The sequence below is a fragment of the Protopterus annectens genome, chromosome 4.part1 (genome assembly GCF_019279795.1).
Source record: "Protopterus annectens isolate FY-2018-M chromosome 4.part1, PAN1.0, whole genome shotgun sequence".
Lineage (NCBI taxonomy): Eukaryota > Metazoa > Chordata > Ceratodontiformes > Protopteridae > Protopterus > Protopterus annectens.
Window position 1 is genome coordinate 742,631,617 of NC_056734.1, and position 19,225 is coordinate 742,650,841.

At 38.0% G+C, this 19,225-nt stretch overlaps 1 protein-coding gene across 1 annotated transcript in view; it reads right to left on the reverse strand.

Moving 5' to 3' along the window:
* Positions 1 to 19,225, reverse strand: part of LOC122801036 (thyroglobulin-like) — a 134,513-nt gene that overhangs the window by 75,290 nt on the left and 39,998 nt on the right. Inside the window, exon 2 of the mRNA XM_044070499.1 lies at positions 1,519 to 1,713. Within this exon, the coding sequence (XP_043926434.1) occupies positions 1,519 to 1,713 (195 nt within the window). The remainder of the gene's footprint in view (positions 1 to 1,518; positions 1,714 to 19,225) is intronic.

Genomic DNA, 19,225 nt, shown 5'->3' on the forward strand with positions numbered 1-19,225 from the left:
ATGTCATCAGAATGCTGAGATAGGTAATGGACCTGAAACCTGTGACAACTTTAACTTATTCATATACAATCAGCATGTTCATCAGAGCTTTCAGAACTCAGCTTGCATATGAATGAAAAACAGATGAGAGAAATAAGGTATGTCAGTTATAATGTGCCACAACTTTACTAGGAGCCAACATATTTTATGCTTTCCATGAAGTACTCCTCCTGAAACCACACAAAGCTCAATATCACCACCCAAGTGGCATGGCCTGCCGTATAATGTTACAGGTCTTCAGTAGCTGCTATCTTTTAAGCCCCAGCCTGAAGATAATGCTTCTGTCTAGTATATTCAGGTGTCTCCATGTTTGTTTCAAGCTTTTGAGACAGTTTATTTGGGAATGTGACACACACACACACACACACACACACACACACACACACACACACACACACACACACACACACACTCTGTCTTCTTCAGATATTTGATTACAAAGCCCCTGTTTTCACTCATGGACTCTCAATGCTTATCTGTTCTATTTTCTCTACCCAGCTGGATTGTGAACATTTAGATGATTGCTAGAACTTTATTGGAAGGCTGATCCCCATCCTTGTATCCTCACTGCAGACACTTTGCTACCTGTTTACGCTTTTACACATAACTTCATTATAGACAGTGAGTGATAAATCTTACCTTGTCCTATCAGCTTCAGCACACTGGGGATATCAGCTTCAGCACACTGGGGATATCAGCTTCAGCACACTGGGGATATCAGCTTCAGCACACTGGGGATATCAGCTTCAGCACACTGGGGATATCAGCTTCAGCACACTGGGGATATCAGCTTCAGCACACTGGGGATATCAGCTTCAGCACACTGGGGATATCAGCTTCAGCACACTGGGGATATCAGCTTCAGCACACTGGGGATATCAGCTTCAGCACACTGGGGATATCAGCTTCAGCACACTGGAGATATCAGCTTCAGCACACTGGAGATATCAGCTTCAGCACACTGGGGATATCAGCTTCAGCACACTGGGGATATCTGCTACATCATACCCCCTTTTGCACCAGCTTTCTTGTTGTAGGAAGAAAATATTATCATATAATACATTTCTGCAAAGAAACTCTCATCAGCTCTGATGTAGTAAGCAGTCATTCCTATAGCCCTTTTCTCCCCTACCATTATAAACAGTCAAACTGTGATTTGATGGCTGCAATATTTAGCAATTAGATCCTTTGAGTTCAAGGAGGGTTCTGCAGGATTACCCATCATGTGCACTCTTTCTGCCTGGAAGTCAAAGTTGTTTTTTTTTTTTCTATCCTTTAACAAATTTCACAGCTTTACCACCTTCTATTACATTGCACCAGACAATAATGTCAACACTGTCTGTACAGGAGTGGTTCTCTAAATTGCACCTTTTTCCTATAAACCGGTGATACAGCTCCATATTTCCTGAGGGGAAAAAGCATTCACACAAACGTTTCATTTATTGACATTTTATGAAACCAGGTAATAAAAAACATTACCTTGGCAGGTGGCATCTCCATGCCGTAAAGTTCCTGCAATCCTTGTTCCATTCCTGTCCACACACCAGCAGTGCCCAGTACTACCATGACACTGCTTTGGAAGATAATCACCTTTCTCATCACACTGAGGTACGAAGGCTCCAAGCATAAGGACCACACGGGATGCCTCTTGCTCACATTTTGTCTTTTGATGTGCTTTAAAAAAAGAGAATTTTATAACAATGAAAAGATATGTTACTTTCCCATAAGCTAAAGAAACACTGCACAAATGGAAAAATTCCATAGTAGATACCTCCATGGAATAAATTCCAGCTGCTGCAACAGAACCAAGAACCAAAAAACATACAGCAAATGTGCTGGTTATTGGTTCTGTTCCTGCAAAATTTGCTATGTGTTTTTGGCTGCACTTTTTTATAAGAACTGAATTTAAATAATCTATATAAAACAGTGAATTTGCATACAGTACAAACTTATAGATTTATATAAATGCCTTAATCAAGTTTATTCTTAGGAAAAAAAAATCACAGCAGCTTCCAAATGAAACTTGCAATCCACAAAATGTGTGTTAAGTGCTGTGTTTCTGTGGAATAAAGTGAACTGAAGTATGCTGAACCAGCCATGGGTTTTTTCACAATTTTCTAAGCTTGCACTGCTCAGGGCTTTATTGTTTTGCCTGAAAAGTTGCTTCGTTTTGTGGATTACAAGTTTATTCTTATCTACAAGTTGTACAATTCCATTGTTCCCCACAGTCTTTCAAAAAGTTCTGAGCTTAAATGAAGACCTACTCCATGTGCTAGGTTTTCTGTGTGTCTCTCCATCTCCATAGTTAAAAACAACTGCAGTTGCTGCATAAGGCTGTGGCCCATCGTTATTAAGTAAGAAGATATGTTTTTGGAACCATAAACCTTGAAAAATGTAAAGCAGTATACAGTGCTAGTGCTGAAGGGGAGGTCGTCTCAATCATATCACATTAAACCTAAGAAGCATTCAATTTCTAACCCCTTAAGGGCTAATATAAGGCTTATAGTAGACTTCTTAGTACAATAGTGTGACATGTAACATCCAGCCTGCTGACACTAGGCTGAGATGCTATTTACAGTATAAGGTTCTTTTGGTATTAAACATATATTTCCTACTCTGTAGAGGCTAATAACACACTTCCTTTTTCTATGTTTCTGTGTCATCTGAAAAAATATAATATAGGAATGTGCCACTTTTTCTATGGCTGCAAAAATCTTGAAAGGCTTTACCAAAGAAGTCTGGTTAGAAATGAAAAAAAATATTCTTCTAAGGCCACCAATATTTATCTTGTTTAACACTCAGTATTTAAGTTTACTAAGTCTTAAATGAGATCAAAATCAATTAAACCAGCTGCAAGTTTCCTGTCAGAGGTTTCAGGCTAGTCTACACTTCAAATAAAAAAGACAGTGCCATATGGCACAGGGTTCAGCCTAACTTCACTGTGTAAAATAATGGTTGAACAAACTTTGATCTCCACAGAAGGAAAAGTGAAAGATATCCTAGATATATGCCTAGGGCATCCTAGCATGTAATGTTCTGCGCCAGACATGTTGTAGATCTTCAATGCATTATTATATCAAGTTAACATACAAGGTTTTTATCCATTTATTTAATAAAGCTAGATTTTCAAGACAATTATGCTTTCTTCATGCCTCTTAGAAACAGCAGCTAATGGTATAAACACTAAAAAGTTTAATTTATAAATACATACTAAATTACATGCCTTCATGCTAACCTATTTTATCACTGGCATATATGAATTTTCCTTTTCTAAAAAAGGTAGGAATAATAAAAATTATGTTGGCAAGCTGGATATCAGTCAAGAAAAACGTATTGCTGACACCAAAGCACACTGACAAAAAAGGTAAATCCACACAAATCCTTTAACTGTTTTCACCGCGTTTTCATCTTATAACTTCATCAGATGAGCATACCAACAGTTAAATCCTTGATTATATACAAAGTTTAAAACCCAAAAGCCAATCAAATGAACTGAATGATTAAGAAACCACAAAAATCAAAGGAACAGTGCATTTCTAGTCACATAAAAAACACTATTTAAAAATCATTGTTAGTTAAAAAGAACTGTTTAAAAACCTTAAAAAACACAAAACATAGACACTTGAACATGTTAATACATCATAATAAATAAATACATATATAAAAATACATTAAATAATAAATATGTAAAATCCATATATAAATGCAAATATATAAATGCAATGTGTCTGTGTTAAACCCTATCTAATTGCACTATCTACTGACCAAAGTTGTGAATTACAACTTGGCAGATCTCAATTTTAACACAGGCTTCAAAGATGCATTTTCATTCAAACTAGGGTATGCATTTGATTCTAAAATTAATTGCCAATATAGTTCCCTATATGCAAGGCGGATTTCCCAGGGGCCACCCCTGGGATCTATAGGTAACACTTCTATAGCATAAAAACCAAAATTGGCATTAATACAACTGTGATTGTGTCTGTACAACGCATTGTTAATATTTTTCTTTCTGATGTCATACAAATGTTCATAAACCTGTATTTTTAATTTTCTCTCAGTTTTTCTTACATAAACTGTGTCACTTTCATCACATAAAGCTAAATAAACAATGCCATTTGTACTGCAATTCGCATACCCCCTGATTTTGATTTGTTCCTGCATTTTAAGTGTGCCATTCCCCCTACCCTTATGTAGGGACACTGGGCACATTTACCACACTTATATGTGCCTCTCTTTCTAGAATCTGTACCTTTATATCTAGCTGCACCACCTTCAAGGATTGACTTTATATTCTGACCCTTCTTATAAATGCACAAAATACTAGCAAACTTTTTCCATCCATCTTGTATGATGTCCTTAACAAGTTTAGCCTCTCCATCATACGTAATAATCAATGCCTTATTGTAAGTCATGTCTCCATCATTCTTTTTCAGGCCAGTGTCTACAACACCTTTTCCCAATATAGGGGCAAGCCTTGTGCTCTTGGCCTCCACAACTTTACAAAGTATCTCATCTAAAAGAGTATCTTGGTACCCCCTAGATTTAAAAAGTGTTATTAAATATATGCATTCTTTTTTCTAATCTTCAGTATCAGAAATCATTCTACTAAGGTTTACAAATTGTCCATTGACCACACTCTTTTTTTGGCCAAAGGGATGTGCACTACCATAATGTGGTACGAATTTGAAAAAGTGTCCTTTCAGTATATATTAGATTTGAACTGCCCACCAGCTTTTGAAATCTTAACATCTAAGTAGTTTGTTGTATTGTAGGCTATTTCATATGTAAACCTAAGAAATTCTCTGCTATTAGTTAAATAATCTAAAAACTCTAAAAACTTCTCTTCAGAACCAATCCAAAAAACGCAAATGTCATCCAAAAAACGGGCATAAAACTTCCAATATTGTGTATATTCACAGTAAAAAAAAAACGTATTCTCCCAACATGATAAAATTATGTTTGCATATGTTGGTGCACAATGTGCCCCCATTGCTACCCCCCTCAACTGCCTGAAATATTCACCTTCAAAATAACTAAAATTATACTTCAGAGCCACATCCATTAAAATTAAACATATACGAGGATCATTAGGTGAAATATTACTGTTATAAAATAAAACTTCTTCTAACCATTCCATACCAGTGTCATGAGGTACAGAGGTGAATAAATCTATAATGACTGTGGTTATAAATATTAAGTCCTCAGAATATAAGCCATTGTTAATTTTGGATAGCAGATCCCAAGAATCTTTAATAACATTGGTTGCTTCCAGTGATATTTTCTTTAATTTTGAATCAATATATTTAGCTAATGGAGCTGTAACTGAGACTTCAGCAGAAACTATAGGCCTGAGGGGGATTATGGACATCTTTGTGGATCTTAGGGATCCCGAAAATGGAAGGGACCCTAGGTTTGTCCGCATGAAGGAAAGCAAAAGTGTCACTATCTATAAGTCCCTTAAACAGTAAATCTTTCAAACACACATATATTTTCTTGTAGGCTATATGCACTTAATTTAAAGAAATTTTACTGTATTTACTGTCATCACTTAAAATGGCCAACATTTTTCCTTCATATATTGTTTTGTCCATAAAAATCACCCCCCTCCCTTATTAGGCTTCATAATTCTTAAGTTTCTGTTTTGCTTACATGCTTCCAAAATATTTATCTCTTCCTTTGTTAAATTAGGTGTCATCTTGTTTTTACTGAGGGCTTTTCTAAGTTCCTTCTCAACCATTATTTCAAAATTCTTAAGTTGAGGGTGCCATTGGGGGGTTGAAAGTGATGCCCTTGGTTAACTGTGTGTCTGAATTAATTTGTATTTTCTGCCCCTGAAAATAGTTCAAAGTTCTTTTTTCTAATAAATAATTTAAAATTTACCAGTAAATTCAGTATTTCTGTCTTCCTTCAAGGTACAAAGGTGAAGCCTTTTGAAAAAAGCCCAAAATGTCCCTTCTCTATTTTTACATCACTATAGTTAAAGATGTTAAAATCCTGGTATACGTATTTTGGGCCAAAACAAACTATATCACTGTCAAGTACTGCCTCTGATAATCCCTGTATTGCCTGTTCCATGCATTGTTCTTGCAATTGACTGGCCCCCTTGTTTTTCAATCTCTCTGATCTCTGAAGTGTTGGAAAATCTGAATAATTCTTTAAATTATATGGAGCTCTCTACCCGTTTTCATCATAACTAAATTCGTCATACCTTACCCCATCTCTGTTGTCTTAATAGTATGCATGTGTTCTTACATGTTTAGGTTTGGGGTAATGTGTATCGTCATGATATTCCCTTACATCCCTATTTATTTTATTCAGTTTCCTATTGTATACTTCATTACATTTCACATCAATACTAGATAAAATGTCCAAATATTTGGCATTTTCATTTTCCCCAGTGTGTAACAAGTCATTAACAATAACATCGTTGGTGCGCTCAATAAGTTCCATTAAATTAGTCATTTCACTTTCATTTCTCTTTATAATAGCCCTCATAATGTCAAATTCGCATTTGCCAAAACAAACAATAAGTTCCTTATGAAATGCTGACCCTTCTATTACATTATTTGGGACAATGGTGCAACAGTTAATGTTGTCACCTCACAGCAAGAGGTTCTCCATTTTGATTCTAAGCTGGGGTGCCTTCTGTGTGGAGTTTGCATGTTCTCCCTGCGTTCGCATGGGTTTCCTCCCACATTCTAAAAAAATGCGTCTGGAGTCTCCGCTGAAAATAGACTCTGTGGAGCCTAGTCAGACTTTCCTGGTCAACAAATGTTAAATAAATACTTGCATACCCTTAGGCCTTTAGGTACAATATTGAATTCTACACATTGTTTTAAATACAAATTGTCCATTTCCAGCATTTTATATTTTGATAAAAACGTATCAAACCTACTTAAACAATACATTTTTCTTGAATTATATCCAGCTTGCCTTACCAGTGCTTTCCTTTTGGGTTTATTGGTTGTTTATTTAAGACACTTTACCATTTTTTCAAATTTAATAGAAATTATGTTCCCATTAAATTTGAATGTAATACATCTAGGGAATGTATTTTGTGTGAGGAGAATCAGAGCTGTTAGAAATGTAACTCGTTTAGTTGTATTACTAACTCATGTTTTTCTGCATCCAGATATTAAGGAAAGTGATTTAGTCATTATGCAAGCAACAATGCTTTGCTGGGAGTGTATTACAGTGAAAATAACTCATGTCCACGGGCTCTACACACCTGTAAGAGTATTATTTCTACAATAATACACACTCTGGAAACAATGGAGTATATCTTAAATTGTTTTGTGTTTATAGATAGACAGTCAGATAGATAGATAGATAGATAGATAGATAGATAGATAGATAGATAGATAGAGATAAATAGAAGGATAGATCTAGATATATATATATATTATATTTTTGATGTAAAGTAGTTCCTCTGCCTAATGTTTCAAACTTGCTTTACTGCATGTAATTGTTGTTGGAGGAAGTATTTCCCATCCAAAATAATTCACACACACACACACACACACACACACACACACACACACACACACACACACACACACACACACACACACACACACACACACACACACACTACTTAATAGCCACTCTGTTGTGGAATCACGTCCTCATATATCTCCCTGGGAGCAAAGGAATGAAAAGAAAATACAAGGTATTGCAACACCCCCCACATACACTTGTAGTCCGTCGTTTTGCTGCTTCATGCTGTCCATTGATTAGTTTAGGTTAAATCACTCAGGATTAAAGTCAATCAGTGAAGCCAGACATTAAGAGTTGCATTACCCCTTAATGTGTAATGAATCCATGCTGATGTCAGTTTTTGGTGACTGTTACAGACAGTGCTCTGTCTTGGTTAACTCTATCTCTCGGACTCACTCTCCTTACACTATCACACACACATGTAAACCACACACACAAACACAAACTCACACACATGCCCACCCATGTACACACCTGCATACTTTTCTTTTTTATTTTATTTAGCACATAAAGCGGTTTGCTTTTTCACTGTTTGAGTTTCACGTCAGCTTCATTTGCTGCTGTAAAGAGGCAGACTTGTTTTTTCAGTGGGCATTACCAGTGCATTAAGTGGAGAGCATTTATTTTCCAGTCAGGGCTTAATGTACAATTTGCCCATTGTCTAAGCCTTCTTACTACCCAGCATCTAATGTAGCAAAATGTGGATTTATCTGTTTTATATACATAACAAACACAATAAGTGAAAAAGTAGAATAGAGGGGCACCAGAGACCTAAATCCTATATATTATCTGAATTCTGTTAGTAATGCTGGTAAGACAGGTACAGGGATGCATGGCTTTAAGCTGAATATATGGGAAGCAAACTTATGTCAGGTACACTGATGATTTTGATAATAATGTGGTATCAGCAGTGTGGGCTTGATATTAATGGCATGATAGATAAGTACTGGAAATTCTCCAGGAAACCATTGGTATGAAGCAAGAGGATGGCCAAGTTACTTTACATTACAGTGCACTACATGAACTGAAGCCAGAAGGCCATTTGTTACCTGGTTTTTGCATCTGGGAGAAAAAGTTATAAGCAAGATGAACTGCAGTACATAAAAAATTGTCTTAACATGTTAACTGATTTGTTCTCCAACTTGCTATATCCAATGCTGGCCTTAAATGATATATCTCCTGCAGACTCCAGCCTAAATAAGTGATGCTTTTATAAAATATGAAGCTGTGAGTGTAAAGTTCTCACCTTAGGTTGTCAGCATTGAGTACCTTTATGGGGCCCAAGGGGTGAATTTAAACATGGTGCAAAGGATGCGTACAAAATGGCACTGATGCACTCTTTCTCTCTCTCTCTCTCTCTTACTTTCTCTCTCTCAGCTTCAGTCCTTTCTTAAAACCACAACTGTCATCATGTTATTGGGCTCCACAGTAGACTGACAGCCTTTTCTTACAAATTGTGCCAGTTTTTCACAATGGTCTACTAGCATGGAGTTGTCCAAAACTTAAAATAGATGTTAGGCTGTATTTCATGTTCTTTATTTTTTTTTTAAGCATTCGTAGAATATTTTTTTAACATGTTACTCCTTGAAACAGTGAAATACATAGCCTTAAAAATATTAACAATCTATTTATATTAGCATTGCAGTGGCACCATAGTTCATGTAGTAGCTTGAGAGTGATTAGTAATCCTGGTCATTCCTTAACTGAGATGCCCTCTGTGTTGATTGTCTGTAGCCTCCCTGTGCCTACATTGGTTTCAACTGGATGCATCAGTTTCCTTCCACATCTCAAATATGTGTGTTAATGAAGTGGCAATTCTCCAAATTATGTGTGTATATGTATGTAAGTATGTGTGCAGAGACTAAATGCATACATACATACATACATATTTTCATACAAATAGTTCAGGCATGATCAATAATGCCCTTCTAATCTGCCAGTATATACCAAAACAATCATTCACTTAATAAGTATCCAAGATATTCTTAAAAATATCCAATATTTTAGTTAAGAATCATTTAAAGCCATTCCAGCATATGTATATATTTTTTAGTTTTATAATGTTAATTTCATTTAGGTTTTAACATACATAATTTTAAAAAGCAAGTTAATTATTAAGTAGGTTATTATTAACCGAAGGGAAAGTTATTACTTATTTTTGATTATTTAGGATATAGGTGGTATTGAGTTCTTTAATTATCCCTTTTTTACATGAAGTTGTAAATGGGATGAGTCATTGCAAATTGTCAATTCTGATGGTGTCCTTTAACTATATGGATGAGAGTATTTAACTGACGTATGTCGTTATTACAATACATTTATTTAAAAGCATAACGTATTGGTAGATATATTTTCACAGGAAGTTTGAAGTGACTGCTTCTTGTGTATCCTCAGCAGATGGTCTAACTTGTGAGCAGTCGGATTGGTGTAAAATGATTCCATGTTCAAACTGCAGTGGCAAAAGTGTTAAAAACACTCCAGTGCATTGATGGCTTGTGCCATATATGTATCCACAGTTTCAATGAACCCTTAAGTGCTGCTTAGAAATGTACATGCTGTTTAGCACTTGTTTAGAAATTTGTTTGAAAAACTGAAAAATGTTCTTGTCATGTACGGTTAATGCTGGGTGTTGCTGGCATAGTCAGTGTATTTAGCTTTTGTATGGCTACATGAATGTGTGCCTGTGTGTGTGTGTGTGTGTGAGTCTGTACAAGTGTGTGTGTGTGTGTGTGTGTGTGTGTGTGTGTGTGTGTGTGTGTGTGTGTGTGTGTGTGTTTTGATTTAATTGTATTAATTTATTGTTTTCCTAAAAAACAAACAAAAAAATTCTGTTTGCTTGTTTTCCCAACATTTTCTGTTACTAGAGTAGTCCGGATTCAGATCTGCTGAATTCAGGACTGTATTGGAGTTTCTGAGTTGCCAAGACCTTTCTGTGATAGAGGGAAGCCTTTCTGCTTATCAATAAGAGTGGTAAGCACTGAGCAGACTATCTAATGCTAGAGGAGTGGTTTCCAGCTGTGAAATTGTACCTTATTGGCCGTTTTGGACTGCATTCTATCCCTTTTAACTTTCTGCCTTAAAAAACGATGTTTGCATGGGGTTTGCTCTTGTTTTAGCTTAGTGAATCATGTTTTGGCATCCTACAGACTACAAGAGCAGCAGAGAGGAGAAAGAGAGACTTTGGTTGATTCTAAATACCTCTGTTTACTGTTTTTTGCTTAAAACTGATTACTGCATGTTATTTTACTCATTTGTAAAGTTATTTAATTTATTTCAACTGCATTTACTGCTTGTTGGCTACATACTCAAGTGTGCTAGCTTGCTCTGTGTTTAGAGTGAATTTATTGTTGATTTAAGTGTACTTCTTTACTGTTTTCCTAAAAGATGACAAACAAAATATTTCTGTATGCTTGTTTTCCCACCATTTTCTGTTACTAGAATAGTCTGTATTCAGATGTGCTGAATTCAGGACTGTATTGGAGTTTCTGAGTTGCCCAGACCTTTCTGTGATAGAGGGAAGCCTTTCTGCTTATCAGTGGGAGTGGTAAGCACTGAGCAGCCTATCTAATGCTACAGGAGTGGTTTCCAGCTTTGAAATTGTACTTTATTGGCTGTTCTGGGCTGTATTCTATCCCTTTTAACTTTCTGCCTTAAAAACCCATGTTTGTGCAGGTTTTCATGATGTGCAGCGCCTCTAAACTAAGGTAAAACTATTCCCAGTGCCAGAAAGTCTCCTCTTCACATTTTCCCTTGGATCTTGCTACTTCTCTTCTTTCATGCACTTAAGCTTATAAAGTCTAGCACTTGTCCAGACTTCCCATAGCAATTACTGTAGCACACAGACTGCTACCAGCACTTAGCTTTCTATAAAAGGAACTGCCTCGGTACTTAAATTATACACCGCCCCAAGCATGTCCAAAGATCAGTTGTCTGTGCTTTCTCCTATTAATCTGGTGAACCTGAGCATCCTGAGGTAATGTAGAAATTGCCTCATATACACTGACGACCCTCTCCTCTTACCCCACAACACTTAGACTTGTGAGAGATGTACATATATATCCAGATTGGAAGCCACGCACTCTCCAGCCAAGACTGGAATAGCAAATCAAGAGAAGGTCAACACTAGCACCACACCACAAGGAACACATAGCCACATATCCTCACAGCTATCACATATTAACACAAAACACACACACGCCTTCATGTTGACTTTCAATAAAAATGTACCCAAACAACAGAGACCTCCAAGGCAGAAACGCATGCAACCACTGCACCACAGTGCAAACCATGAGACACATAGCTCAAACAAACAGTGTGCCACACAACCAAAGCCTCTAAGGCAAAAATGCTTACTTACTACACTTATTATAGGTGACTCATTAGTAAGGCACACTGATGTCCCACTCAAGAGGTTGAATAAGGAGAAAGTAATGGTCAACTGCCTGTTTGGTGCCAGGATATGCTACATAACGCGCACACTCAGGTCACTCCTCAGCAGGTACAGATATCACTCTGCCATTCTCCACGTTGGTGTCAATGACCTGAGATGCACCTCTTTGGACTACATGAAAAGAGACATGGAGGAGCTCTCAGATCATGCAGTCCAGGAGGACATGACCCTAGCTCTGAGTAGCATCTTATCATCACCAAGAATGATACCACATTACAAACAAAAATGATTGACTTCAGTAATTGGCTAAGTTTCTGGTGTCATTCCAAGGGGATCCAGTATCTGTCTGCCTGGGATGACATGATCGACAGACTTTGATGCTTTTCCAGAGATGGCTTGCATCTGTCACCCCTTGGATTCCGTATACTAGCCAAGGCCCTTGCCACCCCTATAGTGCCTTTTTTTACAATATCCAGAGGAGCAAATTACCACCATAACAGCTACAAGTAAATGTAATCTGAGGGTTGTGCTACTCAATGCTAGAAGTCTCAACCTCAAAATGCACTCGTTCGAAGTGCTCCTCCAAATGGAGAACATCGACATTTGTGCAGTAACAGAGACCTAGTTCAAGGCACCTAAAAGCACTCCACCGCTAACAGGCTATAACTCATACCACACCGTTTGGCCCCAAAATGTGGATAAAGGATATGTACACCTCCAGGCTAGTTGCCCAACATAACACATCAGAAATACTCCAGGTACTACTAACACTGGACAAAACTGCAATCCAGGTTATTGCCTGCTATAGATCCTCTACCATGTCCCAAGAATCCAACTCCACATTCCTAAACACCCTGGAAAATATCAAGGTCCTGCCCAACAACCTCATACTGGGTTACTTTAACTACCCCTCCATTAACTGGGAAAACTACTCAAGTACCAACACACTTGCTCAACCTTTTCTGGAATTCATCAATTTCAATTCCCTGGACCAGCTCATTCTTACCCCCACTAGGAGTAGAAACATCCTCAACCAGGTTATTACTAATATGGGCGACTGCTGCTTTACAACAATTGTCAACTCCTCTCTGGTCAGATCTGAATCTGACCACAAGCTAGTCACCATGAATATCCACATCTCACCCACACACCCCACAAAGGAAACCACCATAAAAAACTTTTCTAAAGCCAAATCTGGGCTTCTAAAAACTGAGGTGCCTAACTTTTTATCACCCATGCAAATAGAGAATAAATGCAAGGCTGCAGAATCATACTCCAATGCACTGCACGAACATGTGCACAAATGCATGGAACAATAAAACCAAGATGCTCTCCAAAAAAAGGAACCCAATCTGGTGGTCTCCTGCCATAAACAAAATCTACAACAGAACAAAATAAACTGTTGCAGAACAAGGCAAAGTCCCTAGATTGGAAAATCTCCCTTGTCAGCCTTAACAAAAAGCTGAGTTCCCTCATCAAATCCACCAAATATAGCTACAAAAACAAAATAGCAACAGATACTAAACACAATCATGATGCCTTCTATAGTTATGTCAAAAATCTACAAAGCAATGCTCAGATTTGCTCGGAGCTACTACACAGTGGTAACTCCTATACTGAGCCAACAGTCATTGCCAATATACTGGCTGACAGATTCAGTGCCAACTTCACCCCCCTCTCACCTCCTAAAGGACCAATCAAAATATCTTAGGAATGCCAAGTATCCAATATTACAGCTGCACAGTTTAGAAATTGCACTGGCCAAGGCCAAGAATACAGCTGCCATGGGACCTGACAACATCCTGTGCTGTGTTCTACATGAATTGCAAAATTAACTGGCACCACACCTGAGTGCCCTGTTCAATCATAACCTCATTTCAGGCTTTGTCCCCACCAAATGGCACACTGCTACATTAATTCCACTCCACAAAGGAGGGTGCAACTACAGACCCTGGGAGTTACCACCACATTAGCCTGATGGGTCTGGTATGTAAGGCCATGGAGAACATCATTATGGACCTAATAAATAAGGACATAGGGAATCTCCAGACTTTAGACCCCACGCAGTTTGGATTTTGTAAAGGTAGATCTTGTCTGCTCAACCTAGTATACGTCTTTGAGTCTGTCACCAGAGCTGTGGACGAAGGCAAGGTAGTTCACACAGCCTACCTCAATCTGGAGAAGGCCTCTGATACAATTCTTCACTCAGGAATCTAAGATAAACTCACTAAATTAGGCATCAACCCCTATGTCACAAGGTGGGTTGCAAACTGGCTCATTGATAGAACTCAGACAGTGAAAGTAGTGGACTCCAGGTCAGACTACCAACCAGTCATGAGTGGAGACTCACAGGGTTCCGTCTGGAGTCCTCTCCTGTTTGTATCTACTTTTCTGAAGTCCAGGCCAAAACTAAGGGACTCTGGCTGACCAAGTTTGCTGATGACTGCAAACTGGGAGTCATTATTAGCTCCCCAAATAATGTTGACATTCTACAGAAAGGCCTCACGGAGAGCAATGACTGGTGTCAGAACCATGGCCTCAACCTCAATGCCAAAAAATGCATCATCATTCCCTTTGGAAAGAACATGGTACCCATGAACTACCACATCGATGGTAGTCCTCTGAACACTGAAGGTGTCATAAGAGATCTGGGAACACAAGTGGATAGCAACCTATCCTTTAACAATCACATAGCCACTGTGGTCAGAAAATCCTTCTGTGTGACACATCTCATCACAAAGGGTTTTGCCTCCAGGAAGAAAGAGGTCATTGCCTATCTCTACCCTTCCCACAGTAGATCAATTATCAAGTACAATGCCCCATTCAGCATATACCTCACTAGACATATACAACAACTACAAAGACCACAAAAATACCTCACTAAGAGAATCCTAGGCCTTAAACACTTGTCTTATGTGGAAAGACTAAAAAAACACCAGCTTTTGTCGGTACTCAGAGGCAATCTCTGCTTGTCCTACAAAGTCATGTCAGACCCAGCACTGCTAGACATGCTACATGTGCATGTGTGTATCTGTGTGTGTGTGTGTGTGTGTGTGTGTGTGTGTGTGTGTGTGTGTGTGTGTGTGTGTGTGTGTGTGTGTGTGTGTGTGTGTGTGTGTGTGTGTGTGTGTGTGTGTGTGTATGTGTGTGTGTGTGTGTGTGTGTGTGTGTGTGTGTGCGTGTGTGTGTGCGTGTGTGTGTGTGTGTGTGTGTGTGTCTGTGTGTGTGTGTGTGTGTGTGTGTGTGTGTGTGTGTGTGTGTGGAATCACGTCCTCATATATCTCCCTAGAGCAAAGGAATGAAAAGAAAATACAAGGTATTGCAACACCCCCCACATACACTTCGGTGTAGTCCGTCGCTTTGCTGCTTCATGCTGTCCATTGATTAGTTTAGGTTAAATCACTCAGGATTAAAGTCAATCAGTGAAGCCAGACATTAAGAGTTGCATTACCCTTAATGTGTAATGACTCCATGCTGATGTCAGTTTTTGGTGACTGTTACAGACAGTGCTCTGTCTTGGTTAACTCTATCTCTCGGACTCACTCTCCTTACACTATCACACACACATGTAAACCACACACACAAACACAAACTCACACACATGCCCACCCATGTACACACCTGCATACTTTTCTTTTTATTTTATTTAGCACATAAAGCGGTTTGCTTTTTCACTGTTTGAGTTTCACGTCAGCTTCATTTGCTGCTGTAAAAAGGCAGACTTGTTTTTTCAGTGGGCATTACCAGTGCATTAAGTGGAGAGCATTTATTTTCCAGTCAGGGCTTAATGTACAATTTGCCCATTGTCTAAGCCTTCTTACTACCCAGCATCTAATGTAGCAAAATGTGGATTTATCTGTTTTATATACATAACAAACACAATAAGTGAAAAAGTAGAATAGAGGGGCACCAGAGACCTAAATCCTATATATTATCTGAATTCTGTTAGTAATGCTGGTAAGACAGGTACAGGGATGCATGGTTTTAAGCTGAATATATGGGAAGCAAACTTATGTCAGGTACACTGATGATTTTGATAATAATGTGGTATCAGCAGTGTGGGCTTGATATTAATGGCATGATAGATAAGTACTGAAATTCTCCAGGAAACCATTGGTATGAAGCAAGAGGATGGCCGTTATTTTACATTACAGCACTACATGAACTGAAGCCAGAAGGCCATTTGTTACCTGGTTTTTGCATCTGGGAGAAAAAGTTATAAGCAAGATGAACTGCAGTACATAAAAATTGTCTTAACATGTTAACTGATTTGTTCTCCAACTTGCTATATCCAATGCTGGCCTTAAATGATATATCTCCTGCAGACTCCAGCCTAAATAAGTGATGCTTTTATAAAATATGAAGCTGTGAGTGTAAAGTTCTCACCTTAGGTTGTCAGCATTGAGTACCTTTATGGGGCCCAAGGGGTGAATTTAAACATGGTGCAAAGGATGCGTACAAAATGGCACTGATGCACTCTTTCTCTCTCTCTCTCTCTCTTACTTTCTCTCTCTCAGCTTCAGTCCTTTCTTAAAACCACAACTGTCATCATGTTATTGGGCTCCACAGTAGACTGACAGCCTTTTCTTACAAATTGTGCCAGTTTTTCACAATGGTCTACTAGCATGGAGTTGTCCAAAACTTAAAATAGATGTTAGGCTGTATTTCATGTTCTTTATTTTTTTTTAAGCATTTGTAGAATATTTTTTTAACATGTTACTCCTTGAAACAGTGAAATACATAGCCTTAAAAATATTAACAATCTATTTATATTAGCATTGCAGTGGCACCATAGTTCATGTAGTAGCTTGAGAGTGATTAGTAATCCTGGTCATTCCTTAACTGAGATGCCCTCTGTGTTGATTGTCTGTAGCCTCCCTGTGCCTACATTGGTTTCAACTGGATGCATCAGTTTCCTTCCACATCTCAAATATGTGTGTTAATGAAGTGGCAATTCTCCAAATTATGTGTGTATATGTATGTAAGTATGTGTGCAGAGACTAAATGCATACATACATACATATTTTCATACAAATAGTTCAGGCATGATCAATAATGCCCTTCTAATCTGCCAGTATATACCAAAACAATCATTCACTTAATAAGTATCCAAGATATTCTTAAAAATTTCCAATATTTTAGTTAAGGATCATTTAAAGCCATTCCAGCATATGTATATATTTTTTAGTTTTATAATGTTAATTTCATTTAGGTTTTAACATACATAATTTTAAAAAGCAAGTTAATTATTAAGTAGGTTATTATTAACCGAAGGGAAAGTTATTACTTATTTTTGATTATTTAGGATATAGGTGGTATTGAGTTCTTTAATTATCCCTTTTTTACATGAAGTTGTAAATGGGATGAGTCATTGCAAATTGTCAATTCTGATGGTGTCCTTTAACTATATGGATGAGAGTATTTAACTGACGTATGTCGTTATTACAATACATTTATTTAAAAACATAACGTATTGGTAGATATATTTTCACAGGAAGTTTGAAGTGACTGCTTCTTGTGTATCCTCAGCAGATGGTCTAACTTGTGAGCAGTCGGATTGGTGTAAAATGATTCCATGTTCAAACTGCAGTGGCAAAAGTGTTAAAAACACTCCAGTGCATTGATGGCTTGTGCCATATATGTATCCACAGTTTCAATGAACCCTTAAGTGCTGCTTAGAAATGTACATGCTGTTTAGCACTTGTTTAGAAATTTGTTTGAAGAACTGAAAAATGTTCTTGTCATGTACGGTTAATGCTGGGTGTTGCTGGCATAGTCAGTGTATTTAGCTTTTGTATGGCTACATGAATGTGTGCCTGTGTGTGTGTGTGTGTGTGTGTGTGTGTGTGTGTGTGTGTGTGAGTCTGTACAAGTGTGTGTGTGTGTGTGTGTGTGTGTGTGTGTGTGTGTGTGTGTGTGTGTGTGTGTGTGTGTTTTTTGATTTAATTGTATTAATTTATTGTTTTCCTAAAAAACAAACAAAAAAATTCTGTTTGCTTGTTTTCCCAACATTTTCTGTTACTAGAGTAGTCCGGATTCAGATCTGCTGAATTCAGGACTGTATTGGAGTTTCTGAGTTGCCAAGACCTTTCTGTGATAGAGGGAAGCCTTTCTGCTTATCAATAAGAGTGGTAAGCACTGAGCAGACTATCTAATGCTAGAGGAGTGGTTTCCAGCTGTGAAATTGTACCTTATTGGCCGTTTTGGACTGCATTCTATCCCTTTTAACTTTCTGCCTTAAAAAACGATGTTTGCATGGGGTTTGCTCTTGTTTTAGCTTAGTGAATCATGTTTTGGCATCCTACAGACTACAAGAGCAGCAGAGAGGAGAAAGAGAGATTTGGTTGATTCTAAATACCTCTGTTTACTGTTTTTTGCTTAAAACTGATTACTGCATGTTATTTTACTCATTTGTAAAGTTATTTAATTTATTTCAACTGCATTTACTGCTTGTTGGCTACATACTCAAGTGTGCTAGCTTGCTCTGTGTTTAGAGTGAATTTATTGTTGATTTAAGTGTACTTCTTTCCTGTTTTCCTAAAAGATGACAAACAAAATATTTCTGTATGCTTGTTTTCCCACCATTTTCTGTTACTAGAATAGTCTGTATTCAGATGTGCTGAATTCAGGACTGTATTGGAGTTTCTGAGTTGCCCAGACCTTTCTGTGATAGAGGGAAGCCTTTCTGCTTATCAGTGGGAGTGGTAAGCACTGAGCAGCCTATCTAATGCTACAGGAGTGGTTTCCAGCTTTGAAATTGTACTTTATTGGCTGTTCTGGGCTGTATTCTATCCCTTTTAACTTTCTGCCTTAAAAACCCATGTTTGTGCAGGTTTTCACGATGTGCAGCGCCTCTAAACTAAGGTAAAACTATTCCCAGTGCCAGAAAGTCTCCTCTTCACATTTTCCCTTGGATCTTGCTACTTCTCTTCTTTCATGCACTTAAGCTTATAAAGTCTAGCACTTGTCCAGACTTCCCATAGCAATTACTGTAGCACACAGACTGCTACCAGCACTTAGCTTTCTATAAAAGGAACTGCCTCGGTACTTAAATTATACACCGCCCCAAGCATGTTCAAAGATCAGTTGTCTGTGCTTTCTCCTATTAATCTGGTGAACCTGAGCATCCTGAGGTAATGTAGAAATTGCCTCATATACACTGACGACCCTCTCCTCTTACCCCACAACACTTAGACTTGTGAGATGTACATATATATCCAGATTGGAAGCCACGCACTCTCCAGCCAAGACTGGAATAGCAAATCAAGAGAAGGTCAACACTAGCACCACACCACA